At 36.3% G+C, this 16,792-nt stretch overlaps 2 protein-coding genes across 4 annotated transcripts; one reads left to right on the top strand and one right to left on the bottom strand.

Moving 5' to 3' along the window:
* The first annotated feature begins 65 nt into the window (after window positions 1-65).
* LOC129565745 (putative apoptosis-inducing factor 1, mitochondrial) lies at window positions 66-3,508 on the top strand. Its single transcript, XM_055440940.1, has 6 exons — window positions 66-788; window positions 912-1,214; window positions 1,342-1,965; window positions 2,038-2,375; window positions 2,448-2,559; window positions 2,628-3,508. Exons 1-6 carry the CDS (start codon window positions 713-715, stop codon window positions 2,981-2,983), a joined length of 1,809 nt encoding a protein of 602 aa, XP_055296915.1. The 5' UTR covers window positions 66-712; the 3' UTR covers window positions 2,984-3,508.
* An 8,413-nt stretch (window positions 3,509-11,921) lies between these two features.
* On the bottom strand, window positions 11,922-16,745 carry LOC129565430 (protein white). 3 transcript variants are annotated; one of them, XM_055440349.1, is made up of 10 exons: window positions 16,462-16,745; window positions 15,766-15,832; window positions 14,544-14,829; window positions 14,236-14,468; window positions 13,831-14,156; window positions 13,351-13,768; window positions 13,156-13,287; window positions 12,854-13,082; window positions 12,510-12,793; window positions 11,922-12,167 (listed from the first exon to the last, which is right to left on the bottom strand). In XM_055440349.1, the coding sequence occupies exons 1-10, from the start codon at window positions 16,536-16,538 to the stop codon at window positions 12,066-12,068; spliced, it is 2,154 nt and encodes a 717-aa protein (XP_055296324.1). In that variant the 5' UTR covers window positions 16,539-16,745; the 3' UTR covers window positions 11,922-12,065. The 3 variants fall into 3 exon arrangements, with proteins under 3 accessions (XP_055296324.1, XP_055296332.1, XP_055296342.1); XM_055440357.1 differs by lacking the exon at window positions 16,462-16,745 and adding an exon at window positions 15,925-16,167; XM_055440367.1 differs by lacking the exon at window positions 16,462-16,745 and adding an exon at window positions 16,032-16,102.
* Window positions 16,746-16,792: the final 47 nt, after the last annotated feature.

Raw genomic sequence — 16,792 nt, 5'->3', positions numbered from 1 at the left:
GTCTGACATTTTGGGCTATTTGACAGTTTGGGCTGTCTTCGCGCAAACGTACATTGTTTTGATACAAACGACAATGATGCTATGGTGCATACGTGCGTAAATGCACGTACGCTTTTTCCTTTGTTATTGGGTGTGTTTAGATGCGTTGAACTAAAAAATTCTCAATAAAACTTTGAATTCGTCATATTTTATGAGACATTAACCCAAATTATGGGTGAATTGTCGAATGTTCATTGAAATGAAGAATAAACTCTGGTGAAAACAAGCGAAAATTACTTTGTCTTGTATCAATGTTATCAGACGTAGCATCGTCACGTATGGTTTACGTTTGTAGTAGTGCCGTTATGAGGTCGATTCAAAATGAAAACAAACGAAGATTTGCTGTTGTACACATCGCACGTAGACCAATCTTTCCAAACAGAGGCTAATTTTGTCGTGATATTCAATTGAACTGTTCATTGTGATTTCAAACGCATTTTTGTGATGAAAATTGTCCGGAACTGTTGAAAACGACTCGAAATATCTGGTGAAAAATTAAATATTTAGTGAAAAATCGAAAGAATGGTTTTTTTAATCTAATATAATTTGATTTTAAGTGGGGCATTCCATTTTGTTGATTCGACGTTTATACGCCGAAAACTGTTGAAAAATCTAATTGTGTTTGTGCTAAAACTGTGTCAACGAACGGAAAAAATAAACAAATTAGTACAAAATGTGTTTACTACGCTTAAAAAATATACCAACTAAATTGATATCACAACGACTATGTGCACCAAATAAACAGTCAGGTTCGTATTGCGGCGATTTGCTAACGATCGAAAACACTGATGCGTAGAGTAGAAAATAATGAAAAAATACAGTTTTTCAATTGAATGCGTTTAATATTTGTGTTTGTTTTGCGTATCATATAGGTTCTCAATTGAGATTAATCGTTACGACAACAAATGGTGGAATTGTCGAGAAAAATAACGGAACCAATACTAAGAAACTCGCCCATGAATATGAGCCAATTTTTCAACAGAATAATGGAAATCCGTTCCATTTACCGCCACCATCGTTTTCATCATCGTCACAAAATCAATCCGTTTGGATAGCTGCTCTTGCATTTATTCTTGGCATGAACCTCGGTGGTGCATATATTTATTACAATTCGAAAATTAAGAAAAACTTCATATCGTTCGATGATACAGATAAATCATTTCGATCGAAAAAACGTAAGTTTTTTTTCTCTTCTTTTGATGTTTTTTTGTCTCTCTCGGATTTTTCTTATTTTCCTTCATTTTATTTTATTTAATTTGGAGAAAAAACATATTCACAACAACAAATTCTTTTCCTTTGCAGTAAAAGTGCCATTAACATCATCCGAAATTCCTAAAAGTGTTCCATATCTAATTATCGGCGGTGGCACTGCCAGTTTTTCCGCATTCCGTGCAATTCGATTACGCAATCCAAAAGCCAAGATTTTGGTATTGTCCAAGGAGCTCGACACTCCATACATGCGGCCACCGCTGTCTAAAGAGCTATGGATGGATCGTGAAACTCATAGCGTCAAACAAAGTGATGGTGAAAAATTGACATTCAAGCAATGGAATGGGCTTGACCGTGATCTTCACTATGAACCGAGCGACTTTTATATCCATCCATCGAAATTGGACGAATCCAATGGTGGTGTTGCAATTGTACAAGGATACACGGTGAAGAAAGTAGATGTGGAAAATCGAACGGCCATTTTAATCGATGGAACCGAAATCAAGTATGGCGAATGCTTGATTGCAACTGGATCATCACCAAGAAACCTACCCGTATTCGAAAATGCATCATCTGAGATCAAGCAGCGCATTTCGCTTTTCAAAACCATTGAAGATTACAGCAATTTGAAGAAATATGTTGATCAATCGAAATCAGTAGCAATTATTGGCGGTGGATTTTTGGGCAGTGAGTTGGCCTGCGGTCTGGCAAAATATGGTAAGTGAGATGGAATTTTTTTTTTTGGAATGTTCAATATTAAAAGTAAATTTTCTCTTCCGAAACTTTAAGGCGATGACAAAAAACTGCAAGTTCATCAGGTATTCCTCGAGAATGGAAATATGGGCAAGATTCTGCCGGAACCACTTAGCAATTGGACAACAGATCGTGTTCGTGAGCTAGGTGTCAATGTGATCCCAAACACAGAGGTTGAGTCGGTGGATATGGTCAACGATCGAGTTAAACTCACACTACAAAATGGGCAATCGCTGCTTTGTGATCATGTTGTTGTCGCTGTTGGCTCGCAGCCAAATGTTAGCCTAGCAGAAGAATCTGGTTTGGAAATTGATCCAAATTACGGTGGCATGGTTGTGAATGCTGAACTGGCCGCACGAAATCATTTGTATGTGGTAAGTGTGAAATATACCCCAAAGACAGATTGTTCGAAGCAATATTCTAAATTTCGATAAATGATTACGTAGGCTGGTGATGCAGCGTGTTTCTACGATCCAATACTGGGCCGCCGACGAGTTGAACATCACGATCATGCAGTTGTAAGTGGTCGATTGGCTGGAGAGAATATGCTTGGAATGAGTAAGTTCAATAAAATTCACAATCCATTCAATAGTCATGTCAACTAATTTATTTTTCTCGAACCTCAGGCAAACAATATACACACCAAAGCATGTTCTGGTCGGATTTGGGTCCAAAAGTGGCTTATGAAGGTATTGGCATTATCGATTCAAAGTTGCCCACAGTCAGTGTTTTCGTCCAAAACCAAACATCGGACTCGAATTCAACATCTAGCGTCTTACCATCCGTTCATGCAGCTGATGAGTTGAACGATGGAAAAGACGATTACTCGAAAGGGGTCGTGTTTTATATGCAAGATGAAAAGGTTGTCGGAATTGTGCTATGGAATGTCTTTAACCGCATAAACACAGCGCGAGCAGTTCTTAGCGAAGACATAAAATGTGATGATTTGAATGAAGTAGCCAAACTATTCGGCATCCAATGATTGACAGACAGGCAGATATTTCGAGATATTTAATCGATTTTAACACATTTTTAACGACTTCATTTACTGATGTAAGCGTAATCACGTGCTTCAGGTACACAATAAGGGAAACAGATATCGAACGTATAAATATTTGAGCATAAAGAGTTATCATGTACTCTTGCTTTGGGAACATGCTTTTTACGCTGTTCGATAATGACAAATAAAAAGATAATTTTTCGAAGTTCTGGATAATGTCACCGTTCACCGAGCCCATACGATTAGGATCTCTACAATTAGAATGACGCATATATGGCATTCACTAAGCTGATAATAGAATTGTAAATGTTCAATAGACTTTTATGTTAAATAAATTATTGTTAAGCCATTCTTGTCAAAATCAAACGATTCAAGTTATTCTATAATCAGAACAATTGGAATAAGCCTCATTTTCATACATCAAATCATATTCATTTTGTTAAAAATTGATACGTATTGTAATAATCTAAGGAAAATTCTCACAAATAAATGCATACACCAATAAAATTCGTTTGTAATCCCACTATTCTACTTCATGAAGCAGTATTCATCAGTATGATCTGGATCATTTTTCACGATCGATATGAATGTCAGCATCACTTGTATTCAACGAAAATCATTTTTGGAACAATTTCGCACACATTCATACAGCTATGAAGTAAGTATTATGATGATTCATTTCATTGTCTAGTCACAGACTACACACAAAACAAACTTTTCCAAATTTAAAATTTCTTTCCAAAAAAATAGTCTTAATTCTTAAGTCTACCATATAAAATATTGGAAATTAGGAAAAGTTTTTTCCAAATTTAAGAAAAAAAATTCTTATTCCATATTTAAGATTTTTTTTTCTTAAATAGCATGTTGCAAAAGTGCCTCACTGTCATTTTGTATGAAAATTCTACAAAACGATTTGAGCGCTGTTCGTATGATTACATGACGGCTTTCATTTGAACTAATGTGAGGTACATTTCAAAAGTAAATTGCAACATGCTATTTGGAAAAGTTCGTTTGTAGATATTATACAATTTATAATTTAACATCTCTTTGGTAAATTCCGCCAAGTGCTCACATAACAAAGGCTTTCTGAACTGATTCGATTTTGTCTATGTATATGATACTGGTGGTATGGATGTCACACTACACTCTAATTTCGATCAAACTGATGCTCAATATAATTCAAAAGTCTCAATATTTTTACAATTTTTGAGAGCAATATGAGCCTAATAATAATTAAGTAAAACACAAATATAACATTTTCGCCAATTCTATGGTAAATTTGTTTTTCAGTGTTGGCCTAACAAAACCAAATGCACCACTTGCGCTGGTTACTATTGTCTCAACGTAGTTGGCGAATGTGAGTTTCACGTCGAAAATAACACCAAATTCTCTGTGTAGCTGGATTCTCTCAAATTTTTGATTTAAAGGATTGAAAATTAATAAGACTGTCAAGATTGTTGGTTGCACAATTCTCAATAAAATCAAAAAAAAAAAACTGTCAATGGTTCGGGACTTGAACACCCGATAAACACTTTGTTTGCCTTTTATATAGCTTACCGCTTATAGAAGGTTGCTGCAAGAGCATATACCACTAGCAACACAACCTGTGTGTTACAATGTATTTTCTAAAACATATTTTTCAAATGATGCTATTGTTAGTGTAATGCTACAGGGTCGGTAAACTCCATACATTTATATAACCGTATACTAGTAGACCACATATTGCTTCACAGTGCTACTGCACATTTCCCCAATTCCAAGTGGAAAGGAATACGAATCACGAATATTTCCCCTCCAAAGATACTTCGGGTTGCGGCAATATGCATTTAGTTTTTCCTCTAATCGAAAATATTTAGAAAGTGTCAGGGGGAACTGGCCGCTGTTGTTTTGACCGCCAATGTATTTCCACCGTTGTACAAAAATGCGAAAACACATTGGAACAACAACATTCAATTCCTCATACAGAAAGCTCTCACTTCACTCGAAATAATGGATCGTATGCTATTTTTTCAATGCAAAAGCAATTTCGAAGAGGAGCAAACAGAGGAGCAAGCATTGTAAGTACACATTGTAAATTAAAATGAATTACCTGGAAACAAGTGATTGATTTTCTTTAACAAAGTGAATTACGGCCATCTGCTACAAGATGAAAAGTCTAGTCACTTTGCGTCCCTTGGTGAAGTGAACATCTACGGTTTCAATAAAAATCAATTATTTTTCATTTTTGTGTTTTTGAGAGAAAATGACTTTGATGCGAAAGTTTCGAATTCTCTATTTATATTCCGTATCTGTGCAAGTGATCTTTTGAACATGGGAATAAAGTGCAGTTGTCATTTTGTTATGCAGGCCCAAATATGAATGTAGTTTTCACTAAAGCTAATAATCGAAACAGTTCAAATTCATTTCAATGAACGCTTAGTATTTATCGAAGCAAAGCCAAACAAACATGAAATTGTTGCTTTAACCATTTTCAGTTAATTATCCTTGATAGTAGATAGCAAGATAAAAGCAGGGCGTACATACATGTGTTCGGAGGCAATACCTCACACATGCTTACACATCTGCACCTTCAGTCTTTATGCTTGGGGAATTTAACGTTTGATGTGAATTCATGGATTACACAAACACACCCCGAATTATATCCAGTCACAACGTTCAATAACACATTCATTATTTAGGTAATAATTTCTGGAGGTGATTATTGAAAACTGAACAGTGGTTGGCCCATATTAAACAGAGATTATGCGCAAACGAACTATTCTCCCTTCTGCTCTACGTTTGTCTAAAGCAAATACAGTAGAATCTCGGAAAAGTTAATTGCCCAGATAAGTTAAGCGACGTTCAGCTCCCATTGAACGCCTTAAAAAGCTAATCATTTACTTAACTTTTTAGAGCGTGTGTACATTTTACACGCGATTCAGTAGTTTTGCAATGCAAACCAGCAATACAAAACGAAAAAAATATGTCGTGCGTTGATCGGCGTTTCAGGCAAGTGCCTGTTCGCTGTGTTCTACTAATCCTTTCTTTTTATAAATGTATTGACAAACAATAACAGCTGACAGTAGCCTTTGTTGTGTACGTGTTAGCCGGTATAAACAATAGACTCAGTGAGTTGCATTCGCTCTACGTAGCTCTTATTCGTTTTGTCGATAAAAATGTTGAAAAAAGTGAATAAACCAGTACAAGCCAGACTAAATTTAGAGCGAAATGGTGAAATTTTGGGAAAAAAAACCGACAGTGGTGTTCACGGAGAACGATTGGCTCCAGAATATGGTGTATCTGAAGCAGCCATATCGAAAATTAAGAAGAACGGATTGAAATTCTCGATTTTATTGACACTTATTTTTACTTTTTGATGTAAACTGATGAAAATGTTCCAATATAATAAAATTTGAACCAAATATCGTTGAACCATGCAATTTGTATCAATTTTAACACTATGATTGTTCTTGGGGTACCCAGGACCCCCAGCGAACTTTAAAGTTGGATAAAAGTACTAAACAGTGTATAAACCAACCGGAGTAAAGTCTAATTGTATAGATTGAACATTTCTCTACACGAATGAAAAAAAAACATTTACATATGTGTGAGTATGTGTAAAATACAGCCTGCCGCAAAACATGTTACGCTGTTGTTCTTGGGGGACTCCAGGGCCCCATGGCTATTTTATATTATAACTGGACTATGATAAGAGATATCGACTTGGTGTCTGTAGCAGTGTTGTAGACTAGTTTATGTACTACAACTTCGTCGTAGACATCAAGTCGTTATCTCTTATCAGTTACGCGAAAAGCCGCGAAAACGTGAAAAACGCGTAGTTTCTCACTTTCCAAGGAACTGATAAGAGATAACGAGATGGTGTCTATGGCAAAATTGTAGCTCTGGTCAAGTACTACAACTTTAGCACAGACACCAAGTCGTTATCTATTATCAGTTACGCGAAAAAATGATAAGAAAAAAATCGCGTTTTTCACGGTTTTCTGCGGTTTCTCGCGTATTCTGCAAAACTGATAAAAGATAGCGAAATAGTGTCTTTGGCAAAGTTGTAGTTCTGGTCAAGTACTACAACTTCACTACAGATATCAAGTCGTTATCTTTTATCAGTTACGCAAAAAATGATAAGAAAAAATTCGCGTTTTTCACGGTTTTCGCGGCTTTTCGCGTAACTGATAAGAGATAACGACTTGATGTTTGTAGCGAAATTGTAGTACTTAAGTTGCTTTACAACTTTATTATAGACACCATCTCGTTATCTCTTATCAGTTTCGCGGAATATGCGAAAAACCGCAGAAAACCGTGAAAAACGCGAATGTTTTCTTATCATTTTTTTGCGTAACTGATACGAGATAACGACTTGACGTCTGTGGAAAATTATAGTACTCGACCAGAGCTACAACTTTGCTTAGACACCATCTCGTTATCTCTTATCAGTTCCGTGGAAAATGATAAGGAAAAAACGCGTTTTTTCGCGGTTTTCTGCGGTTTCTCGCGTATTCCGCGAAACTGATAAGAGATAACGACTTGGTATCTTCGACAAAGTTGTAGAACAGCTTGAGTACTACAACTTCACCATAGACATCAAGTCGTTATCTCTTATCAGTTACGCGAAAAAACGCGAAAAACGCGAATTCTTGATAATCATTTTTCGCGAAACTGATAAGAGATAACGACTTGATGTCTATGGTGAAGTTGTAGTACTCGACCTGCTCTACATTTCTGTTGAAGAGGTAAGTCTCTTACTTCTTATCGGCTTCACTAAAACGATGTGGGAAAATTTTGCGATTTTCGCGTTTTTCCACGTTTTTCGCGGAACTGATAAGAGATAAGCAATATTTGTTGCACCAAAATTATAGCAAACTTTGAGTATTACAACTTTGCTTCAGACACTATTTTGTTATCTCTTATCACAGTCCAGATTTCATATGAAGTATCTTGGGGGCCCTGGAGTCCCCCAAGAACAGTAATATGTTGCAAATATGAAGAACAGTCATAGTGTTAAAAAATGTCCAGAAAAGTTAATAATTCAGAAAAGTTAATAACCTCTGGAACATTTTGATTAACTTTTCCGAGATTCTACTGTATTGATATTTTCCACGTGTCAATTGGTACAGGCAAAGTGTATAAGTGCTTCATATAACATAGGTCGGAATAGTGTTCGTACGTTGCGCATCGTATCCAAATTCGATATGGATAGTGCCCAATGCCCAATAGTCAATTTTACATTTTCCAATCTACTCATTATGCATTTTCCACAGGTGTTTATGTATTTGCTGTGATTGCATCAAACAGTTGCTCTCAGCTTTATTGGCAGGATATTTGTCATTTAACGAAACATTGTTTTGGAAATACAGACGTGGGTTGCGCATTACAGGTACGTAATGAAAATTAATGCAAAAAATGTAGCTATCGTCAACTTCCACTCCAGCCAATCACAATTATCGTTTGTTGGCACGAAAATAAGAGCAACACAATCATTGTTCGACACTTGATAGCATTATTTCTGCCGCGAATGAACAACGGAACTATGAATGAGAATGTGTAATCAATAGCAAAGTATGACATGAAAGTTCAGCTGAATCTGTATACCACGTTTACACTTCACAAATAATACAACCGTTGATGGATAAATGATGAAAAGACAGGGGAACCTTCCAAATTAATAAAAACAAAAGATAAATTTGATGCGATCGTAAATTTTTAATTATATTTTCTTGCAATGATGTGTTTGGCCGAAGTTTGGAAAAAAAAATCATCTGTCGTTGGAACTAGACGGTTTGGACGTAGTATACGCCCTTGAGGAGTTCTGGTACCGTGAACACAGTTTTACCGTCTTTCTCGATCTCTGCAACACGAGCAATTGGCCATGGTCCAACCGATTTCACAATAACGGCTTTCGCTGGGGTGCCGCAGTATGGGTAGTTGGGGCATGTCAATGGATTTACACCTGGTGGGTATCTGCGGAAGAAAGAGCGAAAAACATTTTTCGAATAATTTGCAATTCTTTTGTAATAATTTGGAGCTTTTCAGCGATTTTCCAAGACTTTCGATCTTGAACTTTCTCCAAAATTATAAAAATTAAAAACGATTCAGATATGAATAGACATATGCATAAACATAATATTTTCAGCGCATAAACTTACTCTTTGACAGGAGAGTAGTACACGACATGAGTGCTGTGCAACAGTTCATTGTCACAGTTGGGATAGCCTGGACACAAGATTGGGTCCACACCAGGTGGGTAACGTTCTGGAATTGGCAAAATGTCTTCGGCCAAAGTGCCAACGATGACAGCGAAGAAGAACAAAGCCTGAAATTGAGAAAAATTCGGTTGATTTAATGATGCATCCGCTCTAGCTACTACAATCTCGATTTTTATTTCAATAAAAATCAATTATCTTTCAATACGATTTCTAAAGAATCAATCCATGAAAAATCTCAATTCCATAAAGGAAGAAAAAGCCTACACAACTGTTATAATTTTCTATTTTTCTAGACAATTTTTTTTCACTTACAATTTTTGCGTTCATTTTGAATTTTGGTCGAATCGAAAATTGAATGCTTTCAAAACTTCAAACACTATTTGACTGATGCCATTTGAATTGATTCCAGCGGTTTTTATACAAAAAACTTTGCACTGAATACATGTGAAAAATTGAAATATCGACACTTGTTAAACTTGAATTTTCCATTAGCGTTTCTAAATTAGATGGCAATCAATTTGTTTTCTTCCCTTCTCGAAATTCATGAAATCGCTTCCTTTGATGGTGGGCAATTACGATAAAATTTTTCTGAACTTTCTTGAAGCGCCGTCACCGATTTTGAGCGCCTCCATCAAATGTTCAGTGGCCTTAGTATTGAAATATTCAAGATGCGAAACCAGTAAGAATATCATATTGTCACATTCCCTTTGTAAAGCACCGCTTCAGAATAGCCGAAACTAAAATTCCGGATAGTTGTTGTTGAACAAAGAAGAATAAAATCCCCCAATCAAATGTTATCTTCAATTTGCATTATAGGTACTAAACCGCAATTAGACAATATTTCGAAGATCAATTACAAAAGTGGGCAGATAACAACAAAGTCCGACATATGCAGCGAATGAACCGTTGCAAACCTGTTTTCTTGTTGATGCACCTCTGTATTTGAATCCATTGCCCCGGAGGGCTGTATGCAATCCAAATCAACAGCTGGCAATTAATAATAAAAGCCCGAAAATCAAGTCTTATATTTTCATTCTGGTGAACTGTGATAGTATTCGATAACTGAGCAAATGGATGAAACAAGTATTGAGGCGAAGAGATAGATATCCTATAAAAAGCCAATGAAGTCTGCGTTGAGGCATCAGTGTTTCTTGCACAACAACCATTTTTGCTTGGAAAAATCATCAACCATTTCAAAATGAATCCAAAAGTTGTAAGAACTTCAGTTTATTTTAATTATATTTTTCAAAAAATGTTGTTTGAAAAAGTCAATAAAAGAAATTAAGAGAATCAGAATATAAAAAGGAGAGAAAGACAACGAAATAAATTTTAGAGCATATATGAAGACATTTTGTGAAGTTTTTTTTTTTAAATTTGAGTTTATGGAATTTGTAATAAGAAATGTAGATTTTGAATTTCAATTGATTAGTTTGTTAAAATTGGTTTAATTCTAAGTATATTTTTGTTTGTTCTAGGCTTTGGTCTTCTTCGCTGTCATTGTTGCTGCATTCGCAGAGGATTTGGAGGTGAAGAAACCGGTAATTGTGAATGAACCGCTTGTGGTTTCATCATGGTACAGACATCGTCCACTTACGGTTCTTCCTTCCACTTACCCGCTTGGTGGCGCCGGTCCCATCATTTTGCCAAACCAACCACTTGGCTCGACATACCCATCAGTTTACCCATCGGTCTACCCGACATATCCTTACTCGGCATACCCATACTCACGTGTCTTGGCCAGTCCTTACTACTTCTGAAATCATAATGTGCTTGGTTCAACCAGATTTACCCTTCCACATGCAAACCAATAATGTATCTTTTAAAATCATCTGTATTAAACGTATCTTTTTACCACTATGTAATTCCGCCGAACCGCAAACAATGAGTGTTTTATTTAAATTGATCAGAATTATACGACATTATAAAATAATAATAATATTGAATTGAAGGTCGTTAAAAAGTTCATGCGCAAAAGTGTACCTTACCCATGTTATTTTGCATTGCCAAGGGACGTTCTTCAGATTCATATTTTGATAATGTTATTTGATAGTGTTGAGTGATTCAACACTAATATAAACATTATTGCCATATTACAGTCTCTAATAAGACTAACAAGATGCAATTGAGTGTGCACTCAATTAATCCGTGGCTCTTATTTTTGACCAACAAACAATGACTGTGATTGGTTGGAGCAAATGCTATGAACAGTTATTCTTTGGTGATAATTTTTTCTACGCATGACCAATATTGCTCCACCCTCATCAGCGTTTTGTTATAGGATAAATATCCTGCCAATAAAAGTTGAGCTTAGCCATTCTATCCAATCAAACACGCAATTAAACTTCATGTTCACAGCAAATTGTTTCTACGAAAAAAAAAACCAGATATTCGCTAAAGTATTTCTTGAAATAGAGTATATTCTGCGCTCTATCTGATAGACACTGCGTAGCTGTGTGCAATACACACTGTGTATGTGTACTGTACACCAAATATTTGTACTGTCGGTACGTGCTATACCTATATCAAAATGCTTATTAGATTGTGCAAATGTCTGGGAAAAAACAATGAAACGAATATATTCGTGTTCGTTGGATAAGTTCTTTGCGAAACGGCATTGCTCGGATGATAACAAATGGGAATTTTTGGTGGAATTGTTCAACTTTTTTCCCGAACGGCAACAAGGTTTTTTTCAAGCTAAAATCGAAGAAAAAACTAAGCACGACTTTTTTCATCATTTATTCATCTGTGGATTGAAAATAGGAGTAGGGCGTAAAAGTACACTCTTCACAAACAAATTCAAAATAAAAAAAATATTTACAACAAAATTAGTTTCAAGATTCATGAAATTGAATGCGGGTAATCCACTACTCTTTGCTCCTAGCTCGTAGGCTCAATGCAACGAACGCAAAGAAACGGAATCCAATGATCAAAGCTGCCAGTCCAATGAAATCGTAGCTAAAGTCATCCTGCAAAAGGAAAGAGTTTATCTTTATTCTGTTTTGTGTCTTTGTAAATGATTGAATTTGGGGAAATTGGAGTGTATGATGTTGTACCTCAGTATAGAAACGGATTTTCGTACTGGGGTACAAAATCATGCAACCGAGAAGTTGCAATTAGCAGGCGCAAAGGCCCCTTAATAGAATGTAAATGTAAAATATTGAGGAGGTATTGCTTCAGGTGAAGGAGAACAAAATGTGTGAGAAGTTACGGAAAAGTTGGGGTGATTGGGGAAATGCGGAACACGTGAATTCTTGACACATGTTGCATATAGTTTTACACACACTAAAAGCTGACTACTTTTATCGTACCGCATCGAAATTGAGTATTTGCAAAACAACGCGACCATCTGCTGGACATGTTGCATTCAAGCGATTGCACAAAATTTCACCGGGACCAACGTCAGCCCATTGGTTAATTAATAGGGCCTCGTTGCCGTATCTAAACCAAGACAGATAAGACAGCCATTTGAAATAAACAGGCACCGAGCCACTGTTCAAGAAGAAACCTCCGAATAACAAAAATGGAATAATCAATGGTGGGCCAATCGACAGTGCCATCGAGATTGAAGAACTACAGCAAGATATGAGGTAACCTAAAATCATAAGAAATCGTTACTTTTGACTTTGTAATATGATTATATTCTCATATTTACCAAATGAAGTTGAAACATTAGCAACCAGCACCACAATTCCAAGGGCTATTGCAAAATTAATGAATGTTGGCCGCAAGCCAATCATCGGATAAGCTATCACTGTGAAAATCAGGGGAACAAGCATAAACAATGGGAATTCGGCAAGTGATTTTCCGAGGAAATATGCATCTGTGCGATACAATCGACTTCTATGCTCTCGTAAAAATACTGGCAATTCGGCGCAAAACACCTGAAAATATCATTTTGATATGAATTTTTGTTCTAAAGTTTTCGAAAACAAAAAAATCTGAGTTAGATCTTACATTAGCAACCGAAAATACATTCTGGAATGTCATATTGGTTAAAAAGAGGAAAATCGCTCCATTAATATTCATAACGCCATCCTGTGTCAATTCTTGTCCATAAAAAATCACTCCAACAACCAGTGCAACCAACTGAAAAGCAACATATTTTGTGAACACTGCAAAAAATAACGAAATTCTAACATTGATTCATACCACCGTTTGAAGAACTCTAACGCGAACGAGTAACGGTTCTTTCAACACAGTAAGCCATGATCGCCAGAGAATTGCTCTGAATTGTGCCCACCACGACACACGATAGCTTTCAACACCATTTCCATTGCTTCCATTCATCGATATGAAGGCTGTCGAGTTTGATTGTAGTTTGCTTATTTCGTCATTGAGCTTTGTTTGGTATTCACTAACGGCAAATGCATCGCAAATCTTTCGAACGGTTTCACGACTTTCGTCCTCTTTGCCGGGCACAATGGCCAAGCGTTCGACAAAGTAGTCTGCTGGATTATAGTTGACTGGGCACGGTGCTTGAAGTGATGCAAAAAAGTTATTTGCTTCGGTGGGTGTGCCGAGAAATGCGACGCGACCATTGGCCATTAAGAGCAGTTTGTCGAACATGCTGAAGATTTTAGGTTTGAATTATTATTTAAAATTTAGAGATTTATTTTTAAAAAAATTTACTTAAAAATTTCCGAAGATGGTTGGTGAATCGTTAGAATGATGGTTTTATTCTTATCGGCCAAGTTTTTCAACACTTGCAGCACATTGTGTGCCATGAACGAGTCCAAACCGGAGGTGGGTTCATCGCACAACAGCAGCGCCGGATCGGTTAGAGCTTCTGAAGCGAACGAAAGACGTTTTCGTTCACCTCCTGACAGACCTTTGATCCGTCCAGTAACTCCGATAATAGTATTTTGACACTTGGTCAACGATAAATCCTCTATGACTTGGTCCACTTTTTGCATTTTCTCTTTGTACGGCATCCGACGATCCAATCGTAGCAAAGCCTTTGGAAATGGTAACAATTTTAATGGTTTCGCTTTCTTCGTATTTGAACATTTCAAATTGAAATGAAACACCATTTACCTGGAATATCAAATGCTCTCGCGCAGTCAGGGATCCAATGAATAGATCGTCCTGTTGAATATAGGCGCATCTTGATCGCAATTGTTTTGCGTTCACTGGTATTCCATTTAAAGCTCGTACGGCAGCATGAGACACTTGTACGCCTGAAGGTGATCGAAATGCAAGTGAATTTAAAAGTGTTGTTTTCCCCGCTCCTGAACTTCCCATTACTGCCAATATTTCGCCCGGATATGCTGCAGACAAATCATGAAGTAAAAACTCTCTGTATGACCTTTGTTACTTTTCTTTCAATTTATATAAATTCTTACCAATGCCCGACACATTTTTCAGTAAATGTTTCCTTGGCCGCGGAATATGCTGATAGTCACGGCTAAAGCATGACTTTATTCTTGAAAATAATGCAGAAGGAGGCGATTCGCCCATCCCGGAGGTGTTTCCATTTTGCACTTCACCGAACACATCGATATTCGTCCATGTGTAGCTCAGCTGCTCTACGGTTGCATTGAACTTCAAACTTCCATATGTCGATGGTGTTTTTGTATTAGCCGAATCATTTTCCGATATGACCTCGGTGCTTAGAGGTGTTATACTATCCTATAAAACAAAAAAATTCAAAATCATAATGAAAAGAAATAAGCTAATGCATATCATTGAGCAGCAGACACAGTGAAAAAAGATGAAGAGCCACATCTTTCAATAGTTTCGCTTCGGAATTATCATTTTGTTTGTTGAAGATAATGTCTTGAAATGTATCTCATGAACATCGCGATAAAATTGAAATGTTACATTGATTGCTCTTTACATTGCTGTTATCTGTCTGTCTGTAATTAGTATCATCTTTTCTTTTACTCGTTTGAATTGAATACGTAGCGTGGAAGATTTCGATTTAGCGAGTCTCTGAATATTTGAGATGAGTATGATTGGAATCAAAATTGAGATAACCACGCATGCTTCCTTCCATGAAATAACCTAAATTAGTCTCATTGAAGTTCATTTACACATTTTTATGGTTTTAGGTTTTGAAGCAATTTCAATCGAATTCAGAGTATTGACCGATTTTCCGAATTTTGGAATGCTGAATGTGACAATTTTTGCCTTATTCATAGCGCCGAATAGTGAATGAGAAATACACTCGAGAAATATAGAAGAAAAACAATGTAGTGGAATGGACTGTTGGGTGGAGAATATGTAAAAAAATGAGACATAAAACATTCAGGAAATATGATACATGTTAGCTATACGCGTCTGGTTCTGTAATGGCAGAGTAAGTAGCAAGTCGGTAGAATTGAATGGAGCAAGATACATAGCATTGAATACACAGAAGAAGCCGTATAAATACTCCACTACATTTGTCGCGTTTCTTACAGTCAACCAGCCGATGTGGTAATAAAATTATTTCAATATGCGTAAATGAAATGATGTTGAAAAATTATTTGGAATTTTTTTCTTTTAATAGAAGAACTGGAATTTTCTGCTTGAAACATTCATTTCTAAAATGGTCTTAATCGTATTTATAACGTTTAAACTCACATAATTCTTTTTCGCCGACCCATTTCCGACTGGCAAAAGTCGAATTTGATCGTCATTTTTGCCCATTCTGAAGACAAATGATACGTAATACGAATTCAAATTATTCACTACTTTGTGGTTGGAAAAACTATTAAAAATTTAATTGAAACGGTACACAACTCAAGTGTGTCAATAAAATTGGATAAATTCACACAACGAGCCGAGCCAGTCGCTCGTTTTGTTCACTTGTTGAAAATCACAATAAATCACATGAATTCAGACAGTACAATTCGGTTAGAAACGGTAACACAAAAGAATTCCGATCAACTGAGACGGCACTGACTTGATCTGCACACCGAAGAGCAGATTTTTGATGCAATGAAGCAGTCGTTTATTTTATGATCGTGTGTTACCGAATGATAAGACAAGACAACACTAAGAGCCACCCGCCACAAATATTCCGTATTATATACACATCACACATTTTCGTCGTCAATACACTCAAATGTAAATGCGTGTCTTGAACGTATTGAATATGGAACCCGATTTCATGACGCTAATACTAAAGTCTTCCTTAGTATATAATCTGGGATTGAATTTCATTCGGAATATACAGTGGAGGGAGCTCAGTACTTTTTTTCATTGCTTCAATTGCAAGATATGTCAGTTCTTATATTATCATCGCTCTTGCAACTAGCATATTGTGACGATTCATACCGCACATTTGGAGTTTGAAAGAAAAAAAATATTTTTCGAAGAAATCCAATCGATTTGATCAACACAAATAAAAACATAGGCACATTTCTTTTCAAACATTGAAAATCAATGATGATTTACGCGGGAAGAGTTTTGAAAATGAAAAGAACTATTTTTACACTAAGACAAGTCGAGTTTGTCACAATTTTAGTCCAAATTCCGAAAAAAAGATTCAAAATCGATGTACCAATGCACAAAAACGAAATCAATATACGCAACGAAACATCTCTTTCGATAGTCAAAATGTGATGTTGTCACGCCTGTTGTTTTAACAATGACATACAAACGGTAC

Source organism: Sitodiplosis mosellana, unplaced genomic scaffold, assembly GCF_009176505.1.
Source record: "Sitodiplosis mosellana isolate CC-2019 unplaced genomic scaffold, AAFC_SMos_1.0 Smas_scaffold_1, whole genome shotgun sequence".
In the NCBI taxonomy this organism is placed as follows: Eukaryota; Metazoa; Arthropoda; class Insecta; order Diptera; family Cecidomyiidae; genus Sitodiplosis; species Sitodiplosis mosellana.
Note: the sequence above shows the minus strand (reverse complement) of the source record. Positions and strands in the feature narration are given on the sequence as shown.